Genomic DNA, 25,177 nt, shown 5'->3' on the forward strand with positions numbered 1-25,177 from the left:
ATGTAAGCCCCGCTGTTTTTCAAATCCAGACATTATGAAAGCCTGTCTTCCCCATGAACATCTCCCAGACTGGGGAGCACACTGTGGGGCTCATGCCTCAGGAAAGCTTATGAAGTCGTGATATTCCTCTCACTTGTGGACTGCCACACTGGGGTGTAGATTTGACTAGATTGCATCTCTATCCCTCCTATGGTCTCCATGTGGAGTTTTCTTAAGTCCTTAATTGTAGAAAATCTGTTCTGCTAGTCTTGAGTGAAAGTGAAAGTTGCTCAGTCCTGTCCAACTCTTTGCGACCCCATAGACTATACAGTCCATGGAATTCTCCAGGCCAGAATACTGGAGTGGGTAGCCTTTCCCTTCTCCAGGGGATCTTCCCAACCCAGGGATTGAACTGCTCTCTCCTGCTTGGAAGGCAGATTCTTTACCACTGAGCCACCTGGGAAAACAGTTGTTCTATATGTAACTGTAATTTTAGTTTGTCTGTTGGAGAAGGTGAGCTCAGGATTTTTATCCTCTGCTATCTTGATCTGGACTCTGGTAGAAATCTGCTATTAAATTTTAGCAAACCGATCCTAATCTGACTTTGCTATTGAGCTTTTTCATGGAAGAAAATTAGTATTGAATTTTTGGTAGTGCACTGAACAATAGTTGGCAAAAGAACCATATAAGCTATGATTCCATTTACTTGAGGCCATCACAATGGAATGTTTCCCCATTCTCACTGATGTGTTCATTAGTGTAAGTCTGACTAAATGGTCTCATTAAATTTTTCACTGCTGTTTCACATAGCACCATGGAATATTGCAAAATTTGTGCTCCTTCTATAGAAGTTTATCACAGCATGAAATGCATACATGACAAGGGAAAGGCAAACACAAATATAAGAATATATACTTTTTTGTTTTACCCAATTGTTTGTGGTAAGTTATCAGAAACAAAAAGAAACTCAACTGGAAGAATCTAAATGCATATCAGAAACACTATGGAATATCATATGAATATGGAAATTATATTTACCTAGCTGGCATGGAAATGTCCATGACATGTTCTGTTATTACAGAAAAAGTTGTATAAAGTTCTGTTTATATGTACACAAGTACAAAATAGACCTTTGAATGAGTGGAGACAGTTATGAAAAGACATGTAAGACATTTCTAACATTGCTTTTCTTAAGGGGAGTGGTTAAAGGAGTTGTATTTTTCTTACTAAGATCATATTTGACTTCTTGAAGATATTCTGTAAGATAAATGCAATTAATAATAACAGATTGATTGAGCAGGGATTTTCTGTATTGTCCTTTGAGTAAAGAGGTGTAACAGCACCTGTTTGGGAACTGCTTTGTTGCTTTGTAAATAAATTTACACTCTGGCTCATAGTCTGTGTGAATAAAGCAGCTGGTGAGATAGCAACTGACAGAGTCAAAGAAAAGTTGTTGATTTCAAGCAGCGTTTAATAAGTCTCTGCCACCAGGTCTAATCTTGCAGTCTTCATATATATACATGTCTCTTATGCAAGAGACAAAAGAGATGCAGTTTCAGTCCCTGGGTTGGGAAGATCCCATGGAGGAGAGCATAGCAACCCACTCTAGCCTGGAGAATCCCCATGGATAGAGGAGCCTGGGGGCTAGAGTCCGTAGGGTTGCAAAGAGTCAGGCATAACTGAAGCAACTTAGCACTCATTAAAGAGGATTTTAATTTTATATCTGTATTGTTAGGTTTTGTTTTTTCTAACTGTGAAATACACTGGGCTATTATAATGTTTAAAATTAATTTTTCAGCTAACTGGTAAAAAATAAATTGGAGTTATTTCCTCAATAATTGAAATCAATGTCAACTTTAAATATGTACCTTCTATAATATATAGTAATAGCATATATATTATCTTTCATTAAACTCTTCTGAAACATTATTACCAATTTTTGGTGAGCAAAGGACAAAATAATTCTGTCTCTGGTATTCTAGTCTGTAGTAGATGTTTTGTTGTTTATTGGTTTTGATTTTATTTTTTCTCTTGTTTTTATTGAATGAAAATTTAGCTGAAATACAAGGTATTATTCAGAATAATGCTGAATTTGTTAGCAACTTTTATTTTTTAAATGAAATTCTTTTCCTGAGTGGAAATTAAAGCAACTTATAGATATAAATTTAATTTTTGATGAGAAGTTGATATAAAACTAGCAAATGAAATGGACTTAATTAGCATATATGGTAAACTAGGGAATTAAGTATTAAAGTGTTATGTGCTATTTAAATAGATAAATAGACAAACTATATATACATATGTATTTTCCTCCAGGTTAAAAAAACATTCTATCCTAAAGTCTATTTTGCATACAGAAGGCAGCTTTCTAGGCTTCCCGGGTGGCTCAGTGGTAAAGAATCCACTTCCCAGTGCAGGAGACACAAGAGACTTGGGTTCGATTCCTGGGTTGGGAAGATTCTCTGGAGAAGGAAATGGCAACCTGTTTCAGTATTCTTATCTGGAAAATTCTATGGATAGAGGAGCCTGGAAGGATACAGTCCATGGGGTCAGAAAGAGTTGGACATGACTGAGAAAACACACACAGGCAGCTCTCCAAATGATGTATTTGTCAGATTCCAATATGTTAAGTAAATTTCTAGTTAGTGAATGTAAACACACACACACACACCTACCTAGATTCCTATTTGAAAGTAGTAACTATAGAAGAATCAAATGCAGAACCTAATCATAATATTTGGTATCATCATTATTCAGAAAAGAAATAAAGGGTAGTTGGGGAGAAACCTGTTAATACCTTCTGTCTGCATTAGAGTTTAATCAGGAAAAATCAGATCCTCTGTCATTTAGCTCAATAAAAGGGACTGAATTGGTGGAACAAGTTAAGAAAATGGTAAGAGAAGCAAAAACCAAATAGTGGGCTGTGAGACAACCACCGAAGGAGTGAAGCATCAGTAAGGCTGGGAGGGTGGGTGTTACCTGACCCCAGCAGGTGTGCTTTAATGCGGAAACATGGGAAACACTAATTGCTGATGGATGTTAGGTTTCTGCAGAGCAGAACAGGGTAGGAAAGTAATGTGAGCACAGCATGCAGATGCGTTTAGAAGATACATAAAGCTGGTGGGATTACAGCAGTCTAGTCAGTTTTTACTGCAACCATTTACTCTGTACCGAAATTAAGAAAATTGTGAGCATTCTGTAAGGCTACAGAAGACAGTAGCACTATTGTTGGTACCTGGAGGTTGCTTCTTCCTAAGTATTTTACACATACCTTCATCTGACAAAATATATTTACTGACTTGGGCTTTGGCTATGGTTTGGGTGGGAGTGAGGGTAAGGTATAATGCCACCTCTCTTTAAGTAGATGCATCTGGAAAGCCATTACATTCCACCAAGCAAACAGACAAGAAAAAGGTCTAGAAGATATTATAACTATTATCAACTAGATATTGTATTATCAACTAGATACTATCAACTAGTTTTTGTAACTATATCCAGCCATGATTGGATGCGGCAATGGAGTATGGAAAAAAAATACCACATAGGAAAAGAGTAAGACCAGCTTGAATTCTGCCTTCTCAAATTGTCAACTATGTTACCTTTATGAACCTCAACATTCCCATCTGTAAAACGGCATTGAATGTAATTTTCTCAATAGATACATCTTATTGTTATATTTATGATATATAGCAGAGAGATCCCACATCCTTGGTGCTATATATATATTTCCTTATTTTTTCATTTATGGTATATGATTAAAAGTTTACTTGAGTAATATCAAATCTCACATTCAGTTTAGTTCAGTACAGCCAGTCAGTCGTATCCAACTCTTGGTGACCCCATGAACTGTAGCACGCCAGGCCTCACTGTCTAACACCAACTCCCGGAGTTTACTCAAATTCATGTCCATCGAGTCAGTGATGCTATCCAACCTTTTCATCCTCTGTCATCCCCTTCTCCTCCTGCCCCCAATCCCTCCCAGCATCAGAGTCTTTTCCAATGAGTCAACTCTTTGCATGAGGTGGCCAAAGTATTGGAGTTTCAGCTCTAGCATCAGTCCTTTCAATGAACACCCAGGACTGATCTCCATTAGAAAGGACTGATTGGACCTCCTTGCAGTCCAAGGGACTCCCAAGAGTCTTCTCCAACACCACATTTCAAAGCATCAATTCTTCAGCCCTCAGCTTTCTTCACAGTCAAACTCTCACATCCATATGTGACTGCTGGAAAAATCATAGCCTTGACTAGATGGACCTTTGTTGGCAAAGTAATGTCTCTGCTTTTGAATATGCTATCTAGGTTGGTCATAACTTTCCTTCCAAGGAGTAAACATCTTTTAATTTCATGGCTGCAGTCACTATCTGCAGTGATTTTTGGAGCCCCCAAAAATAAAGTCTGACACTGTTTCCACTGTTTCCCCATCTATTTGCCATGAAGTGATGGGACCAGATGCCATGATCTTCGTTTTCTGAATGTTGACCTTACAGCCAGCTTTTTCACTCTCCTCTTCCACTTTCATCAAGAGGCTCTTCAGTTCCTCTTCAATTTCTGCCATAAGGGTGGTGTCATCTGCATATCTGAGGTTATTGATATTTCTCCCAGCAATCTTGATTCCAGCTTGTGATTCTTCCAGCCCAGCGTTTTTCATGATATACTCTGCATATAAGTTAAATAAGCAAGGTGACAATATACAGCCTTGATGGACTCCTTTTCCTATTTGAAACCAGCCTGTTGTTCCATGTCCAGTTCTAACTGTTGCTTCCTGACCTGCATATAGATTTCTCAAGAGGCAGGTCAGGTGGTCTGGTATTCCCATCTCTTTCAGAATTTTCCACAGTTTATTGTGATCCACACAGTCAAAGGCTTTGGCATAGTCAATAAAGCAGAAATAGATGCTTTTCTGGAACTCTCTTGCTTTTCGATGATCCAGCGGATGTTGGCAATTTGATCTCTGGTTCCTCTGCCTTTTCTAAAACCAGCTTGAACATCAGGAAGTTCATGGTTCACGTATTGCTGAATCTCACATTAGGTACTTCCATAAAAAGGATCTGACCAAATCTAACTGAATCTCTTCTTGAAGTACAAGGGACTTCCCTGGCAGTCCAGTGGTTAAGACTTCGCCTTCCAATGCAGAGGGTGCAGTTTCAATCCTTGGCCAGGGAGTTAAGGTCCTACCTGCCCCCTGGCGAAATAGCCAAATCATAAAACAGAAATACTGTAGCACATTCAACAAAAACTTTAAAAAAATTCAGCCATATCATTAAAATATCTTAAAAATAAGAGACAATACAAAAACTATCAATAGCCATGACTGAAAACATATAATTAGAATAGTGAATTTTGCTTTGTTACCCAGATGTTTCATAAGTGTGCTTACAGAGGATTCTTTCTTAAATCCAGTGACTCTTGGGTGACTACTCAAAGCTTTGTAAAATTACACGATGGCTAGAATACTATGTTATTTCTCCATTGGTGAAATTACAGTCCTCCTGTGTAGAATGAAATTTAAGTTGTATCTTGATGATTATTACTTTTTCGCAGTCCCTGGAAAAAAATCTTCTGAGAATTAAGCCCTAAGAGATTCCTTCAGAGAGCTACTCTCAGCCCTCATAAATCTCCAGCTTATTTTTACTCAAAGTTCTTGCTCAATGTTAATTCACTTGAGATTTTAACAGAGCTGTGAGCTCTGACAAGTCATGCATAACGATTTGCAATCTCAGAGAATATTTGCTTGGTATTAAAATGCCTTATTAAATATTTCAAATTGGTCTTTAGAGGTTTTTGGGAAAGTCCACTCTGTTTCTCATTGATATGTAATGTTACAAAATGTGTGTTATTTGTAAAACAGCAGTACAAGAGGAAACCACATGAAAAGAATGACACAGGGCGGTCCCCAAAGAAAACAAGACTTGAATTTTATTTTAGAAAATAGATCTTGAAAGCTTTTTTATGTGCTTGAATCTTTTCAGCTTTGTTTCAAAAATCAACTGAGAGGCTATAATCCCTAGCATAGGATTACCTAAATGTACACTGTAGGATATATTTAATGTGAAAATAAAATAAATAGTACACTAAATAGCCAATGAAATTTTAAAATGCAATGTTTCTGTGGTTATTGTTTTTAATGAAAACAGTTGTAAAAATGAAAGACACTTATGTAGCACTGTTTAAAGTTTTCTTTGATTGGAAGCCAGTTGTTTAGGGAAGGTACTGTGAGTTTAGTATCTATTGACCAAACCCATATAATAATTTCCAGAGAAAATTAGGTACTTATTTTAATGTTCTAGTGGAATAATGGGCTTCTAGGTATCACTTCTCATATTTCTCTTTGGAAATCTAGCACTGTAGAGGATAATAATCATTTTCTATTATGTATACAGTTAGGGGCGATAGCATGAACAAAGGAATTTAATGGCGCAATGTGGAATACTTTTCTCAGACATAGATATAACATACGGATTTTTTTTTTTCATTTAAACTTTTCAACCAGGAATAAAAAGTCTTCATTAAAATAACCAATATAGCTAATTAATTTACTTAGAAAGGCCAACAGTTGGATCACTCAGTTCAGTTCAGTCTCTCAGTTGTGTCCGACTCTTTGCGACCCCATGAATCGCAGCACGCCAGGCCTCCCTGTCCATCACCAACTCCCGGAGTTCACTCAGACTCACGTCCATCGAGTCTGTGATACCATCCAGCCATCTCATCCTCTGTCGTCCCCTTCTCCTCCTGCCCCCAATCCCTCCCAGCATCAGAGTCTTTTCCCATGAGGCAACACTTCGCATGAGGTGGCCAAAGTACTGGAGTTTCAGCTTCAGTATCATTCCTTCCAAAGAAATCCCAGGGCTGATCTCCTTCAGAATGGACTGGTTGGATCTCCTTGCAGTCCAAGGGACTCTCAAGAGCCTTCTCCAACATCACAGTTCAAAAGCATCAGTTCTTCGGCGCTCAGCCTTCTTCACAGTCCAACTCTCACATCCATACATGACCACAGGAAAAACCATAGCCTTGACTAGATGGACCTTTGCTGGCAAAGTAATGTCTCTGCTTTTGAATATGCTATCTAGGTTGGTCATAACTTTCCTTCCAAGGAGTAAGTGTCTTTTAATTTCATGGCTGCAGTCACCATCTGCAGTGAGTTTAGAGTCCAAAAAATAAAGTCAGACACTGTTTCCTAATCTATTTCCCATGAAGTGATGGGACCAGATACCATGATCTAGTAATGCCTAATATTTCACAAATCAAATAACATTAATTTCTACCTAATTCTATTTGTGAAATTAACTTTTTATTTGATCTCATTTATGATGTATCTGGTATCAAAGAAGATATTATCATTTTTTCTTGGCTTTTAACTTCTGACTCTTATCCAGAGTCAAAGAACAACTGCAAATTCTGAGAATAAACGTCCTTTCCTCCCACTGCAGCTATAACACAATGTATCAGTTTGCTAGGACTGCTAAACCAAAGAACGACAAACTTAAAAAATACGCCTTTACTGTTGTCACTGTTCCTGAAGTTAGATGTCTACAGTCCAGGTATTATTAGCAGGGCCATATTCCCTCTTAAAGACCAGGGGGAGGGTCTTTTTCAAGCCCCACCTCCAGCTTCTAGTGCTTTGCTGGCAATCTGACTTACCTTGTCTTGTGGAAATATCATCTTTATCTCTGCCTTCATCTTCACCTAATGTACTTCTCTTGTGTGTGTGTGTGTGTGTGTGTGTGTGTGTGTGTGTATATCCATCTTTTCCAAGTGTCTTATTTTTATAAGGACAGCAGTCATAGTAGATCAGTAGCCCAAACTATTGCAGTATGACTTCATCTTAATTACATCTATAGTGACCCGATTTCACCTGTTAAATGGCACAGAGGTAAAGAATCTGCCTGTCAATACAGGAGGTGAGAGAGATGCAGGTTGGATCCCTGGATCGGGAAGATCCCCCAGAGTAGGAAATGGCAATCCACTCTACTATTCTTGCCTGGAGAATCCTGTGGACAGAGGAGCCTGGTGAGATACAAAGTCCATGGGGTCGCAAAGAGTCAGACCTGACTGGGCATTCATGCAGGCCAGAGACAGATGGAGAGAGATTGGGTAAAGTGAACCATGGTAAATAAACTGCTGCCTGAGAAGCAAACTCCTTGCCCAGGTGACTAAGATGAAAAATTGTCTCAGTTCATTTTCTGAAATTTTATGAAGGAAATAGGGGAAATATTTATGAGGTTCAGTTTTATATGGTTCCCAGGCAGTGCTAGTGGTAAAGAATCTGCCTGCCAACTCAGGAGAAGCAACAGACATGGATTTGATTCCTGGGTTGGAAGATTTCCCTGAAGTAGGAAATGGCACCCCACTCCAGTATTCTTGCCTGGAAAATTCCATGGACAGAGGAGCCTGGCTGGCTATAGTATTTAGTGTCTCAAAGAGTCAGACACAATGGAGCATCACCATTGTTACCATTTAAGCATCTAGACTTTAACAATGTAACATATGAACTTAGAGGGAAAATCATTCAGCTCATAACACACACACTAAAGCAGTCTATGTTTTTATTCTTTATATATTAAAAAAAAAATCTTCCTTTGGAAGTAGCAATAGTTCTTAAAACGCTCCCATCAAACCTCCAAATAAATGGGAAAATAAAATAAGTATATGTTTTCCTTTTGGTCTAAAACCTCTTGGTAGGGAATCTTTGAACAATTGAGTAAACTCAGGATTTATTTTCCACCCCTGCTATTTAATTCTACTCTTGATGAGTTCAGGGCAGGCTGACTTTTGGTTGAGCTGTGCTGTACATATGCCTATGTTCCCTCAACCAGCAATCTGTTTACGCAAAGTGGCAGGCTGCTACCTTCAGATGCCACCAAAGAACGATGATAGAGGACATTTACTATTCTTTGCTTTATGCACAACTAGGATTGCCCAAAACCCATGAGACCAACTGTTCCAAGGTATCTGTAGCTGATAATTGTTGATAATTGATAATTTTTTGAACTAGGGTGGAGAGTTAGTATGTTTTCTTTCTTTCCCCTGGATCTCTTTTCTGCTCTGCTCACTTCTTCTTTTTTTTTTTTTTTTTTTTTTGGTACTTTCAGCCATCACTTAGTCAACACCACCAGGCTACGTTGATTTCTTTTATTTCTCCTTTTCTCATTGTTCTCTCACCTGTCACTCCATTCATGTGTCTCAGCTTTCACCTAACAAGCCTGAGCTTTTAAAGACAGCTCAAGCCGAGCAGAACACTCTTTTTCTTTCCTGTGGTGGTCCAGCCTATCACAGTAAATGAGGTATAATCTTGAAAAATTTGCCTTAACCAGTTTTTTCAATGGAATGGTTCCTTTGGGACTGCTTTTAAGATATTAACATTATTTAGACGTAAATCAGTATTGTAAGGCCACAGCAAGTTTTAAAACCTGAGAATTTTGTAAGTGTGGTTTCTTAAAAGATAGCCATTATTTTACAGCTTTCTATCTATACTTCTTTTTTTTTTCTGACTCCTAGTATTAAATAATGTTTGTATGCCCAGTATGATCATCATTTTTCCTATAAGATCAAAGATTTAGCTGGTATAATTTTGCAATATTTTGGACACAATATGGGCTTTTTACCTTTTTAGAGTCTGACCCAGGTACCTACTATAGATTTTAATTTTTGCAATTATATATATATATATATGTATGTATAGTACACATCCAAGTCCAAATAGGGCTCTAAGAATGGAATAGCACTAAAGCAAGAAGATATATTTTTTAACCTTTAAAATTTGATATCATCATAGATTCACATGCTGTCATGAGAAATAATATAGATCTCTTATAGCTTTACCCATTTTACCCAATGCTGCTGCTGCTGCTGCTAAGTCACTTCAGTCGTGTCCAACTCTGTGCGACCCCATAGACAGCAGCCCACCAGGCGCCCCCATCCCTGGGATTCTCCAGGCAAGACCACTGGAGTGGGTTGCCATTTCCTTCTCCAATGCATGAAAGTGAAGAGTGAAAGTAAAGTCGCTCAGTTGTCCCCTACTCTTCACGACCCCATGGACTGCAGCCCACCAGGCTCCTCCATCCATGGGATTTTCCAGGCAAGAGTACTGGAGTGGGTTGCCATTGCCTTCTCCTTACCCAATGCTGCTGCTGCTCCTGCTGTTGCTAAGTCACTTCAGTCGTGTCCGGCTCTGTGCGACTCCATAGATGGTAGCCCACCAGGCTTCTCCATCCCTGGGATTCTCCAGGCAAAAATACTGGAGTGGGTTGCCATTTCCTTCTCCATACCCAATGTTAGCATCTTGCAAAACTATAAAGCAATATCATAATCAGGTTATTGAAATCATTTACCAATCCTACTTACATTTCCCTACTTTTACCTGTGTGTGTATGCATATATTTAGTTCTTGTGTATCCATAATCAAAATACTAAACAGTAGCAGCTTTATCAGGATCCCTCATGTTGCCCTTTTATAACCAAATCCACACCTTTCCACTCTTTCTCCCCCAGATTTTAGCAACTACTAATCTGTCATCCATTTCAAAAATTGCATCACTTCAAGAATGTTAAATGCATGGACTCATACAGTATATAGTATTTGGGGGTTGTCTTTTTCCACCCTCTAGGCATAATTTCCTGAAGATTTATATAAGGTGATGTTTATGTTAATATTCTTTTCATTTTTATTGCTGAGTAGTATTCCTCAATAATATTGTACCATAGTTTGTTTAATTATTTTCCCATTGAAGGATATTTCAGCTGTTTCTAGTCTGGTGCTACTAAGAATAATATCTCTGAATATTTGTAAAACAGATTTTTATGTGAACATACATTTTCATGACTTTAGCATAAATGCCCAAGAGTACAATTTGCTGCTGCTACATGGTAAATGTATGTTTATTCAAGAATTTGCTAAATTTACATTTCCACTAGCTGTGAATGAGTGGCCTAATTTCTCACCAGAATTTGGTGTCACTATTATTATGTTTTATTATCCACAATTAAGAGTTTCTTTTAGGTATATAACAGTCCTTTTCTTCTGAGTGTGCATAATTACTAGTTATATTTTTAGTTAGCATCTCAATGTAAAAATTCTGCTTAGAGGCCAAAATCGTGGCATTTTACTAAAAGTCTATATATACAGTTATCCCTTAGTATCTGAAGGGAAATGGTTCCAGCACTGCCATGAACACCTGTAGATGCTCAGGTCCTTTAGGTGGCCCTCAATATCCATATCCATGGTCCCATATCCAGAAATTCAACCACTGGAGATCAGAATATAGAACATGACCAGCAGTTGGTTACATTTATGGATGTGGAACCAAATGTTGTTGTTGTTGTCTGTCAGTCATGTCCCACTCTTTGCAACGCCATGGACCAAAGCACTCCAGGCTTCCCTGTCCTTCACTGTCTCCTGGGGTTTGCTCAAACTCATGTCCATTGAGTCAGTGATGCCATCCAACCATCTCATCCTCTCACCCCCTTCTCCTCCTGCTCTCAGTCATATATATGAGGAGTCATATATATGGAGGGCCAACTGTACATGTATGATCTGCTAATAAGGATTGTCAGATGAACTTGGGATTTTGTATTAACAGGTTCTGTGCTTTCAGAGGATCTATTTCTAGGATCCTTTGAAGGTACAGAACTAGTTTTGCCTAAAGTTGTGTCTAAATTTCAACATGGAAGTAAAACTTTGTAGTTAAGCAGATATTACTCTTTATAGATGTGTTAGATCTAAATCATTGACTGAATTATTAAAATTGAAAATTATCAGTAACCTCCGCATTGTTCAAGACTCAACTGTACACCCTCAAAATACTTTTCATTTTACCCCCTCCCCTGCTGGTTAACACCAGTTTGATTCTTGAGAATTGACCCAACCCACTCTGATTACATGAAGGTTAAAACAGGCCCTTCATAATGGTATCATCACATAAAAAATAATATTAAAATACCTGAAATCCAATGTTACATCCTGGGCTCTCATTTAGGATAATTGGTTGCACAGAAAGAAACCAAGTACCAGGTTTGAAGGATGATCTAAGAAATATAGGAAATTATCACTTTCCACAGATGTTTCAGCATAAACGTTTTTTTTCTGAGTACAAATTAATCATGTGCTTAATCATTTGTTTTCCTGAATGCACAGGTACCTCTGTTCTACAGGTGACAGCCACTGATGCAGATGACCCCACCTATGGAAACAGTGCTCGGGTGGTTTACAGTATTCTCCAGGGACAGCCCTACTTCTCCGTAGACCCTAAAACAGGTTAGTACTTTTATGGATAATTGATGTACAGATGCGTACTACGAAAAAAGAAAGCAGTGTCTTCATGTCTGTGTGGTCTTCTGCATTAGACATTGCTATTTTAGAACTTTAAAAATGCCCTCAGTTTCTCCAGGACAATTTGATTAAATAATTGAAGATAAATTAACTGTCCTCCTTAATACCTGATTATCCATCATTTATACCCATACCAGTAAAAACTTTTCATTTTTTAATCTTTCTGTGACATTTAGATAAATGCTGTTTAAAACAGAGATTACATAATACTTCAGTCTTAAAGTAATATGTTATGTAAATTAAATTAACTGAGAATAAGGCCAAAGACATATAAGCATTTGTTAAAAATTATATGAATTCTGCTCTATTTCTTCTCTTTTTTTGTAGCCAAAATAGTCATATCATACTATATTATGTGATGCCAAAATGGTAATGAAGGATACTCAATAATTCAGTGTAGGGCTATGTTCTAGCAGCATAATCTATAAACCTCATGGTCTTATCAGTAAAGAGTTTGTGAATAGAAATTTGGCTAAAGATAAATATAAACCCATTTTTTAAAGTAGCCAAATGTTCAGTATGAAATGGTTCAAGTTTAATAAACAGTTTCAAGAATATACATAATCAGGAGATATAGATGGACCAGAGAAAGGTCTAAGATGTTCCAGCAGCTTCCTGGATCCTTTCTGGTAATGTGAGATCCATTCTGAATCTAGTTAACATGTGGGATCTTTAAGTAAAGGTAACCACCAGATAACTAATGCAGGGGTAATATTTGGTCAAATATCTCCTTATCATCTTACAGTTACATAGCATACAATGCATTTTTCAGGGAACACTGTTCAATAAGTGCACATTACAGTTTATTAACCATTGTCTGAGACAGTGAGGTACATTCACTGAAGAGATGCTATGGACAAGCTTACTGTAATAGCTAACGCCACTACTAGATTGCTAGGAGGATTGTCATTGACACGTTTACAGGAAGGTGCCTTCTTTCTCTCCCTGGTGTGCTCCAACACAAAGTACACTGGGCAGGAGGAGACCTCAGACACACAGTCTTAACCCTTGAAACTCCCATAACTTAAGAAGAAAACAGTGAGAAGGTGTAAAGATGCTGATATGTAAATGAAGAATTGCACATATATACCTGCATATATATCCACATATTATATGCATTATAATTATAAAATAAATGAGATAAAAAAATTGGGATATAATAAAAATAAATAATATAATGTGACCTAGAGTGAGCATGCAAGCTCTTATGTCAATAGTACCAAGGTATTACTAAACATTTAGAAATAGAAATGTTTATCAGCTTAGTAATCAAAATTCTGGGTCAAAATTACATACATTTATTTATGTTGTTCTGATAGGATACTTCAGAATTGATAGAATATATTTTTTACTGAGATATATTTGAAGTGTAATGCTGTGTAATTAAAAGGGTACAGCATGTTGACTTAATGCATGCCTGTATTGTAATATGATTGACATGTAGTGATAAACATTCTTAAGTCAACTCATTATTTGACAATAGTGTTTCTCATTTTGTGGTAATTTCCCAATAACCATGATTGTTTTATATATAAAAGATGTGTATTTCTCACTTTAAATATGCATCTTCTTGGAGGAAAGAATCGAGGAGACTAAGTTCCAGTTACCTCGTCTGAGGCTGACACACACACAGACACACATGCATGCATGCACACACGTGCACACATGCAATTTATTCCATTAACTGTCCTTTTAGAGAGCCGAATGTTTATTCATATATACGTGTTATATTTACTTAATAGAATATTGCTAGGCTATAGACATCTTATATGGGTTTTAAAACTTACCACACACTTGAACTTCTTTAAAACCAAATAATAATTCTGTGTGCTTGTGTATCTCTGAATATCTGTCTGAATGTCTTCATGTGTTGGTGTGGGTATATGCAGGTATGTTTATGGGTGTGTGTGTGTGTGTGTGTGTGTGTGCGTGCGTGTTTACTTTGGACAAAGAAAGCAGGCCAATGTGGATAAAAGGTGACCAGTGTTGAACTCTTCTGTTGCTTGTTTTTTAGTAAAGCAAATATATCAAACAAAAAATTCAAATAAAAATTGCATTTGGTTGTACATATTTATTATGGATTAATTAAGTCCTTCAGGAAACAAAAATGATTATCTGAGATATAAATAGGCTGCTATTAAGGTTCTGCTCTATTGAAATGATCCTTGTTCTTATAATGTTTGCTCTTTTATTTAAGCAAAATGATTTATTGAATGAAATTTATGCCTCCATATTGATATGTTTTAATTTCAATATTGTATTGGCTGAAACCTCAGGGAAGTCTAAGGATACGTTTTCTGCTATCAAGATTGTTTGAATATGCAAATCTCTTAGACTGGTTATCTGCACAAAGTGCTAAGAGGGATTATAAAACAAAATGCTGAGTGTTCTCTTCAAAGCTAAGAAGTTTTTGGTAATTTAAGCTTAAGAGATCTATTATAATGCAATTAAACATCCTCAGAACTAATGAATTTGGTGGAAATTGTGCCTTAAATAACTGGAATAAAACACATACAAACATCCTTAAAGGTAAGGAATCAGTTGTTATAAATGAGATATTATATAAGAAAATTAGATGAATAGTTACTTTAAAATGTACAGTTTAATAGTAATACTTTAATTCTATCCTCTCATTTTAGTCCATTCAAAGAAGAATAATTATAATGCAGCTGAACTTTTGCATTCAAATAGAGTTGTGAGTGCTTATTGTTAAGATCAGGACTTTGGATTGCCTTATTTCCATTGTGTTAAAAGGTATATTGGATTCCCTGGTGACTCAGCTGGTAAGGAATTTGCCTGCAATGCGGGAGACCTGAGTTCAGTTCCTGGGTTGGGAAGATTCCGTGGAGAAGGGAAAGGCTTACCCATACCGGTATTCTGGCTTGGAGAATTCCTTGGACTATGTAGTCCATGGGGTCACAAAGAGTTGGACACAACTGAGCAACTTTCACTTCATCTTGTACTATGACATTTCTAGTTAGTCCTTTCAATGAAGACTAATTATAATGCAGCAGAACTTTTGTGTTCAAATAGAGCTGTGAGTGCTTATGGTTAAGATTCGTGGCTCTTGAATTATTATACTATAGATAATTTGTTTAATAAGGTATGCATTGTTTTCTACTGAATCTCGTTAATCAATATGATGAAACATAAATCCTGTGAATAATTTATTGCTTCAAATAAGTTTTGTTTTTGTTATTTCATAATGCTTGCTTAATGTGGAACAACAATAGGAGAAGACTTCTTAATGATTGATTAAATATTAACTACAAGAGAAGAGTGAAAAAGTTGGCGTAAAGCTAAACATGCAGAAAACTAAGATCATGGCATCTGGTCCCATCACTTCATGGGAAATAGATGGGGAAACAGGGGAAACAGTGTCAGACTTTATTTTTGGGGGCTCCAAAATCACTGCTGATGGTGACTGCAGCCATGAAGTTAAAAGATGCTTACTCCTTGAAAGAAAAGTTATGACCAACCTAGATAGCATATTCAAAAGCAGAGACATTACTTTTCCAGCAAAGGTCTGTCTAGTCAAGGCTATGGTTTTTCCAATGGTCATGTATGGATGTGGGTGTTGGACTGTGAAGAAAGCTGAATACCAAAGAATTGATGCTTTTGAACTGTGATGTTGGAGAAGACTCTTGAGAGTCCCTTGGACTGCAAGGAGATCCAACCAGTCTATTCTGAAGGAGATCAGCCCTGGGATTTCTTTTGGAAGGAATGATGCTGAAGCTGAAACTCCAATGCTTTGGCCACCTCATGTGAAGAGTTGCCTCACTGGAAAAGACTCTGATGCTGGGAGGGATTGGGGGCAGGAGGAGAAGGGGATGACAGAGGATGAGATGACTGGATAGCATCACTGACTCAATGGACGTGAGTTTGAGTGAACTGAGGGAATTGGTGATGGACAGGGAGGCCTGGCATGCTGCGATTCATGGGGTCGCAAAGAGTCAGACACGACTGAGCGACTGAACTGAACTGAACTGAACTGTTTGAAAGATCAGAGAACTGAAAAATCAACGGAGATGACAATGAATTGTAAAAAAACATATAATATTTCTGGCCACATATATGTAGAAATTGTGTTAATGTAGGGTTTATGAAGATGTTGTTGGTTTTTCATTGCGAAGTCAAGTCTGACTCTTTGCCACCGCATGGACTGTAGCCTGCTAGGCTCTTCTGTCCATGAGATTTCCCAGGCAACAATACTGGAGTGGGTAGCCATTTCCTTCTCCAAGGGATCTTCCCAACCCAGATATTGAACTCATGTCTCCTGTATTCCAGGAGGATTCTTTATTGATGAGCTACCAGAGAAGCCCCATTTATGAGGATGATGGTGGTGGTATAGTCACTAAGTCGTGTCAGACTCTTGCAACTCCATGGAATGTAGCCTACCAGGATCCTTTGTCTGTGGGATTCTCCAGGCAAGAATACTGGAGTGGGTTGCCATTTCCTTCTCCAGGGGATTTTCCCAACCCAGGAACTGAACCCAGGTCTCCTGCACTGCAGGCAGATTCTTTAATGACTGACCTACAAGGGAAGCATTCTACTTAAACATTTTCATTTAATTCAACAAAGAAAACTTTTAGAGTTATTACATGAGGAATTGTTTTAATGCTTATGAAAACTACTAACCCTAAACTGAGTATTATGAAGAAGGCAGCTGAGTAAGAAAGCCATATTAAGTGCTCAGAGGACTAAAGTCAACAGAAATTTGGGCTAATGCTTGTTTATTCAGTTCAGTTCAGTTCAGTTCAGTTCAGTTCAGTCGTTCAGTTGTAGCCCCATGGACTGCGGCATGCCAGGCCTCCCTGTCCTTCGCCAACTCCTGGAGTTTGCTCAAATTCATGTCCATTGAGTCAGTGATGTCATCCAACCATCTAATTCTCTGTTGTCCCCTTTTCCTTCTGCCTTCATTTTTTCCCAGAATCAGCTTCTTTTCAAATGAGTCAGTTCTTCACATCAGGTGGCCAGAGTATTGGAGTTTCAGCTTCAGCATCAGTGTTTCCAATGAATGTTCAGGACTGATTTCTTTTAGGATGGACTGTTTGCATCTCCTTGCAGTCCAAGGGACTCTCAAGAGTCTTCTCCAACACCATAGTTCAAAGGCATCAGTTCTTCGGTGCTCAATATTCTTTATAGTCCAACTCTCACATCCACATGTGACTACTGGAAAAACCATAGCTTTGACTTGATGGGCCTTTGTTGGCAAAGTAATGTCTCTGCTTTTTAATATGCTGTCTAGATTGGCCATAACTTTTCTTCCAAGCTTCAGTCACCATCTGCAGTGATTTTGGAGCCCCAGGAAAAAATAAAGTCTGTCACTGTTTCCACCATTTCCCAGTCTACTTGCCATGAAGTGATGGGACCAGATGTCATGATCTTAGTTTTCTGGATGTTGAGTTTTAAGCCAACTTTTTCATTCTCCTCTTTCATTTTCATCAAGAGGCTTTTTAGCACTTCTTCACATTCTGCCATAAGGGTGGTGTTATCTGCATATCTGAAGTTATTGATATTTCTCCCAGCACTCTTGATTCCAGCTTGTGTTTCATCTAGCCTAGCGTTTCTCATGATGTACTCTGCATGTAATTTAAATAACCAGGGTGACAATATATAGCCCTGACATGCTCCATCCCTATTTGGAACCAGTCTCTTGTTCTGTGTTTGGTTCTAACTGTTGCTTCCTGACCTGTATACAAATTTCTCAGGAGGCAGGTCAGGTGGTCTGGTATTCCCATCTCTTTAAGACTTTTTACATTTTTTTGTGATACACACAAAGACTTCAGCATAGTCAATAAAGCAAAATTAGATGTTTTTTCTGGAACTCTCTTGCTTTTTCCATGATCCAGTAGATGTTGGTAATTTGATCTCTGGTTCCTCTGCCTTTCCTAATTCCAGCTTGAAATCTGGAAGTTCACAGTTCCACATCCTGTTGAAGTTTGGCTTGGAGATTTTTAAGCATTACTTTATTAGCGAGTGAGATGAATGCCATCGTGTGGTAGTTTGAGCATTCTTTGGCATTGTCTGTCTTTGGGACTGGAATGAAAACTGACCTTTTCCAGTCCTGTGGCCATTTGTGAGTTTTCCAAATTTGTTGGTGTATTGAGTGCAGCACTTTCACAGCATCATCTTTTACGATTTGAAAAAGCTCAACTTGAATTCCATCACCTCCACTAGCTTTGTTCTTAGTAATGCTTCCTAAGGCCCAACTTGACTTCACATTCCAGGATGTCTGGCTCTAGGGGAATGATCACACCATAGTGATTATCTGAGTCATGAGGATTTTTTTTTTTTTTAATATATAGTTCTTCTGTGTATTCTTGCCACGTCTTAATATCTTCTGCTTCTGTTAGGTCCATACCATTTCTGTCCTTTATTGTGCCCATCTTTGCATGAAACATTCCCTTGGTATCTCTCATTTTCTTTATAAATATCTAGACTTTCCAATTCTATTGTTTTCCTCTGTTTCTTTGCATTGGTCACTGAGGAAGGCTTTCTTATCACTCCTTGCTATTCTTTGGAACTCTGCATTCAAATGGGTATATCTTTCCTTTTCTCCTTTGCCTTTCATTCATCTTCTATTCACATTTGTTTACAAGACCTCCTCAGGCAACTGTTTTGCCTTTTTGCATTTCTTTTCCTTAGAGATGATCTTGATCCCTTCCTCTTTAGCAATGTCAGGAACCTCCTTCCACAGTTTTTCAGGCACTTTATCAGATCTAATTGAATCTATGTTTCACTTCCACTGTATAATTGTAAGAGATTTGATTTAGGTCATACCTGAATGGTCTAGTGGTTTTCCCTGCTTTTTTTCCATTTAAGTCTGAATTTGGCAATAAGGAGTTCATGGTCTGTGCCACAGTACCAGCTCCTGGTCTGACTGTGACTGTGATTTGTTTAATGACACAACTCAAATAGTTTCTTCACATCTTTACAAAGTATGAAATTTATGTCAGGTGGTCGTAGCGGAAGCTTAATGATTGAGTTGCTGCAAAAAGATTAGTTCCCTTGATTTAGGTCAAAGACAAAACAAGAATCTACCATGTCTCTTTCTGGGCTCTTAGAATGAAGGATTCACAAAGGGTAGTTATGAGGTTTTTAATTGAGGATGCACATCTCTAAATAGTCATAGTATTAGTAGCCACTTGATTTTTTTCCACTAGCTGTTTCATAGTCAACAACTTATAAATTATTTCTTGCTTTTTTTAAAGCTGGTACATATCTATTAAATTATGTCTGTGCCTATTCACAGAGAAATGTGTTGAATCTTCCTTATGGTCAATTTAGGAAACATGAAAACCTGGATTAAAACCGGTATCAGGGAAAACAAGGATATGTAATTTACAAAATCCAATTTAAGTCTTATCCACAGTTGCTCACAGTGGTAGCAATGGTGACTACCAGCTCTTTTGACTATTAACATGAACCATAAATCAATGATTATCAATGATGGAGTCTGCATAAATGGTACTTACAGTGGTTTTTCACCACACTCCTAAAATAAAGACTATTGAGACAGGTATGCCGTATAATATAGATCAGTTATACTTTAAATTGTGAATCATTTTGATATAACATTTATGAATTTTTTCTTATTATAATGAATATTTAATTAGAAAATATAGTTACTTTAAACATCACTGTTGATAAATGCTACTTCTAATTTTTTAGGTACATACAGTAGAAAGGCTAGAAAGACTACCTTTTAGTTATATACACAGAACATACTAGATTTTTTCAACACTTCTAGCTCATTTTTGTACTTGAACATTTTTGTGACATGATGTTAAAAAAGGACAGAATTGGGTTGCAAATCTCTTGTCAGTCAAACCTTTCTGAATTAATGACATCCATTCCACAGGGAACAAAGCAAGTTGACATCAAATAAAATGTACTACTATACCTAGAGATGGCTATTGGTTCTGAAGGCACACATAATATCATTATTTATTTTAAAAAGACACTATTGTAAATTTAATAAAGAAAAAGGGACATCCTGGCTTTCCAGTAGTAAAGCCTCTGTGGTTCCAATGCAAGGAATGCAGGTTTGATCCCTGGTCAGGTAACTGAGATCCCACATGCCATACAGTGTGCTCAAAAAAAAAAAAAAAAAGACATGAAAAAAAAAAAGATATAATTGACCTTCCTATGAAAAAAATAGTTATCTTATAATTTAGTTTATATAGAGAAGTAACACATATTTATTTGTTTTCCAAAATATCAAAGTTTATTCCCAAGTTGCTTGGAGATACTTCCTGGTCAAATCCTAGGATGTACTTAGAATCATAGTAAATTGATCAGTCTACTTAAATTTTATGCTCCCATTTTCTTGTATCTATATACCGATAATGATAATGCCTGTTCCAGCTAGGAAAGTAATGCAATGGTTTCAGTTAATCCAGACACTGGAAAAGCATCATTACTCAGTAAAGTTCTCTCATTTTGCTCTCTTTAATGTTGAGGAGAATTTCCAAAATTACTATATAGCTCACTGTAATGAATTTGAGTCTTATCTAAAACAGAAAAAAAAAATTTCATGTGGAATATTTTTTTACTCCAAATAATTAGACAAAATTGTAAAAAGCAAGTGTTCCACTATTAAATTTTATGTCTTTAATTTTTTTCCCCAAATTTCAAGGAAAATTATTTCTATGAATATTATTAATAGAAGAAATATACTTTTAGAAAATGTGGAATGGTAATTTAAAGAGAAATGAGTTAGACAAAATAACTAGTCATTTAGCTATGCAAAGAATTAGAGGAAAACAACAGAAGGGGAAAGACTTCTCAGAAGGGGAAAGAAATCTCTTCAAGAAAATTGGAAATATCAAAGGAAAGTTTAATCCAAAGATCTGCACAGTAAAGGACAGAAATGGTAAAGACCTAATAGTAGCAGAAAGGCTCAAGATGAGATGGAAAGAGCACACAAAAGATGGAAAGAATAAGTACAAAAAAGATATTAATGACCCAAATAATCAGGATTGTGTGGTTAGTCACCCAGAGCTAGACATTCTGGAGTGTGAAGTCAGATGGGCCTTAGGAAGAACTGCTGCCAAAAAAGCCTGTGGAGGCGATGGGATTCTAGCAGAGCTATTCAAATTCTCAAAAGATGATACTATTAAAATGCTGCACTCAATATGACAGCAAATTTGGAAGACCCAGCAGTGGCCACAGGACTGGAAAATGTCAATCTTCATCTCAATTCCCAAGAAGGGCATTATTAAAAATATTCAAACCATCAGACAGTCGCATTCATCTCCCATGCTAGTAGGATTATGCTCAAGATCCAGTATGCTAGGCTTCAGAATTATATGAACCGAGAACTTTCAGATGTTCAAGCTGGGTTTAGAAAAGGCAGAGGAATCAAAGATCAAATTGCCAGCATTTGGTGGATCATAGAGAAAACAAGGGAATTCCAAAAAAAAGAAAAAAATCTACCTCTGTTTCATTAACTGTGCTAAAGCCTTTGACTGTGAGTGGATCATAATAAACTGTGGAAAACTCTTAAGGAGATGGGAGTACCAGACTATCTTACCTGTCTTCTGAGAAACCAGTATGCCGGTCAAGAAGAAATAATTAGAACCATGTATGGAACAACTGAGTGGTTCAGGATTGAGAAAGGAGTATGATATGCCTGTTTATTGTCACCCTGTTTATTTAACTTATACACGGAGCACATAATGGGAAATACCAGGCTGGATGAGTTATAAGTTGGAATCAAAATTGCCAGGAAAAATATCAACAACCTCAGATATGCAGATGATGCCACTCTAATGCCAGAAATTGGAGAGTAACTAAAGAACATCTTGATGAGGGTGAAGGAGGAGAATGAAAAAAACCACCTTAAAACTAAATATTTTTTTTTTTTTAAAGTAAGATCATGGCATCTGGTCCCATTACTTCATGGCAAATAGAATGGGAAATGGTGGAAACAGTGACAAATTTCCTCTTCTTGGGCCCTACAATCACTGCAGATGGTGACTGCAGCCTTGAAATTAGAAGATGAGTGCTTCTTGGCAGGAAGGCTATGACAAATCTAGACAGTGTGTTAAAAAACAAAGACATCACTTTGCCGGCAAAGGTCTGTATAGTCAAGGCCCTGGTCTTTTCAGTAGTCATGCACGGTTGTGAGAGATGGACCATAAAGAAGGCAGAGCGCTGAAGAATTGATGCTTTCCAATTGTGGTGCTGGAGAAGACTCTTGAGATTCCTTTGGACACCACAGAGATCAAACCAGTCAATCTTAAAGGAAATCAACCCTGAATATTCATTAGAAGGACTGATGATGAAGCTGAATCTCCAATACTCTGGCCACCTATTGTGAAGAGCTGACACACTGAAAAAGATAATGATGCTGGGAAAGATTGAAGCCAGAAGGAGAAGGGGATGATAGAGGTTGAGATGGTTGGATGATATCACTGATGCAATGGACAGGAACTTGGGCAAACTCCAGGAGATTGTGAGGGATGGGGAAGCCTAGTGTGCTGCAGTCCATGAGGTCATGAAGAGTCGGTCATGACTGGGCGACTGAACAACAATTTAGAGAGGAATAAGTTAGACAAAATAACTAGTTTTTAACTTTAGATATGACTGTCCCAACTCAGAATAGTGTCTCTAGTTGAGGCAAAGTGGCATGCTTTCTGTGAAATAATTATCACTAACACATAGGTCTTAACCAACAATAGCTTGATTCTCAAAAATGACCTTTTCTTAACTTCTTATAAGCAGAAATCAATCAACTATTTAAAAAAAAGCACTTAGTGGAGGGCCTCAATAATTTTCCTAGAATGTAACTGTAAACAAGATTTATAACATTCTTCAGTCTGTATGATGTAATTGAATATAACAATAATCTTCATCCTATTTAATCTCAATACTTCAAATTTATCTCACTTCACAAATGAACAAATGAAATGTTTGTATGAAGGTGTGATGTATACTTGGATAAAAGACGTAAAACCTCTTAAATATTTTGTGTGCACAGACTAGGTTGCTTCAGTCTTGTCTGCCTCTTTGTGACCCTATGGACTGTAGGCTGCCAGGCCCCTATGTATGTGGGATTCTCCAGGAAAGAATATTGAAATGGGTTGCCATGCCCTCCTCCAGGGGATCTTCCTGACTCAAGGAATGAACCACATCACTTACGTCTCCTGCATTCACAGGCTGGTTTTTTACCCTAGTGCCACATGGGGAGAAGGCATTGGCACCCCACTCCAGTACTCTTGCCTGGAAAATCCCATGGATGGAAGAGCCTGGTAGGCTGCAGTCCATGGGGTCACTAAGAGTCAGGCACGACTGAGCGACTTCACCTTCACTTTTCACTTTCATGTATTGGAGAAGGAATTGGCAGCCCACTCCAGTATTTTTGCCTGGAGAATCCCAGGGACAGAGGAGCCTAGTGGGCTGCCGTCTATGGGGTCACACAGAGTCAGACACAACTGAAGCGACTTAGCAGCAGCAGCAGCAGTGCCACATGGGAAGCCCCATTTTTCATAATTCTATAAGAAACCTACTTGAATATAGTTTTTTCCCAATGAAATATTCTATATTTGTTAATAACTAGGAAGTTAAAATATTTAAGTTATGCTTCACAATATCTACAGAACATAGACTATTCTGCAGTATAATATGTTTTATCAATTTTTTTTCCTTTGTAACATCCCTCAGTCATATAATAATGATAATAAGCATGTACAAATTATTCTAGATATATTTTCAAATCATTTTGCGATGGTTGAGTACATAATGACCCAAAATATTATTTGGTAATCCCAATGCTAGAAAATATGCTTCTCTTAGAGAAAAATATTATATACTCATTCAAAACTGTGCCATATTATCAAATTACTGAAAGACATATTGTCCTACTTTGTCTTCTATAGGGAAGAATTCTAAATTTTTCCTGAATTTCAAAAGATTCTATGGTATTTAACGAAACATGAAGGCCAGTTATATAGCATTTAAGAAATAATTAATGCACTATGGTAGACACAAGTGGTTGTCCACTCAATATTAATTTCTTATTTTGCTGATCCTATCAGAATCCTGATTTTCTCAGTATAGCAACCTAACTCAGTTAAAAAGTTACATTTCTCAGCCTGTCTTCAGCTTCTATGACCCAGTTCTAGTCAGTGAGATAAAAAGAAAAGACCACCAGGAGGTACTAGGAAGGTTTTGATATCTCTATACATGTGCCAGGGGTTCCTCTTTCAGTCTTTCACTAGTCTAGATTTAAGCACATATCTAATTGTTGGCAGTACAGTAGCTATTTTGTGATCACGCGACAAGTACACAAGGTGAAAATCACGCACAAAAGATTGCTGAGCAATAGGCTGGCGGGGTAGTCACTCTGGTTAGGTTATTTTTATGTGCAGGCTGGTTCTGGTAGCTGGATCATTGTGAAATGTGCTTTGCAGGGTGATAAATCACCCTGACAGCACAATGCACTGCCCAGGGAGGTGTAGAGCAGGCTCCCCAAGATGACTTTTATTCCTCTCAATCCAAAATCCATGATCCACAGAAAGCATATTGTTCTCTGTGTATGAGTAGCCATTTTACAGTTTGAGGACCACTGCTAAACTGGAAAAGGAAATTTGTCATGCTGACTTAAATTAAATATCAAAAGTTATGCTAATTGTAGATATTTATGAGATCAGAGAATGGAACCAAAGGTAGTTTTCTACTCCATTGGGAATGCATATTTGAAAAAAAAAATTACTATCATCTTGAAGTTGCCAAGTATTTTAAAGACACTATCAATTCAGTTTAGTTCAATCACTCAATCATCTCCAACTCTTTGCAACCCCATGAACTGCAGCACATCGGGCCTCCCTGTCCATCACCAACTCCCAGAGTCCACCCAAACCCATA

General features: G+C 37.5%; 1 protein-coding gene across 6 annotated transcripts in view; it reads left to right on the forward strand.

Moving 5' to 3' along the window:
• Positions 1-25,177, forward strand: part of CDH18 (cadherin 18) — a 1,280,123-nt gene that overhangs the window by 987,164 nt on the left and 267,782 nt on the right. For all 6 annotated transcript variants that reach the window (XM_060400264.1, XM_060400265.1, XM_027980148.3 and 3 more), the window contains one exon: positions 12,110-12,229. In XM_060400264.1, the coding sequence (XP_060256247.1) occupies positions 12,110-12,229 (120 nt within the window). The remainder of the gene's footprint in view (positions 1-12,109; positions 12,230-25,177) is intronic.

This window comes from Ovis aries, chromosome 16, assembly GCF_016772045.2.
Source record: "Ovis aries strain OAR_USU_Benz2616 breed Rambouillet chromosome 16, ARS-UI_Ramb_v3.0, whole genome shotgun sequence".
Classification (NCBI taxonomy): Eukaryota; Metazoa; Chordata; class Mammalia; order Artiodactyla; family Bovidae; genus Ovis; species Ovis aries.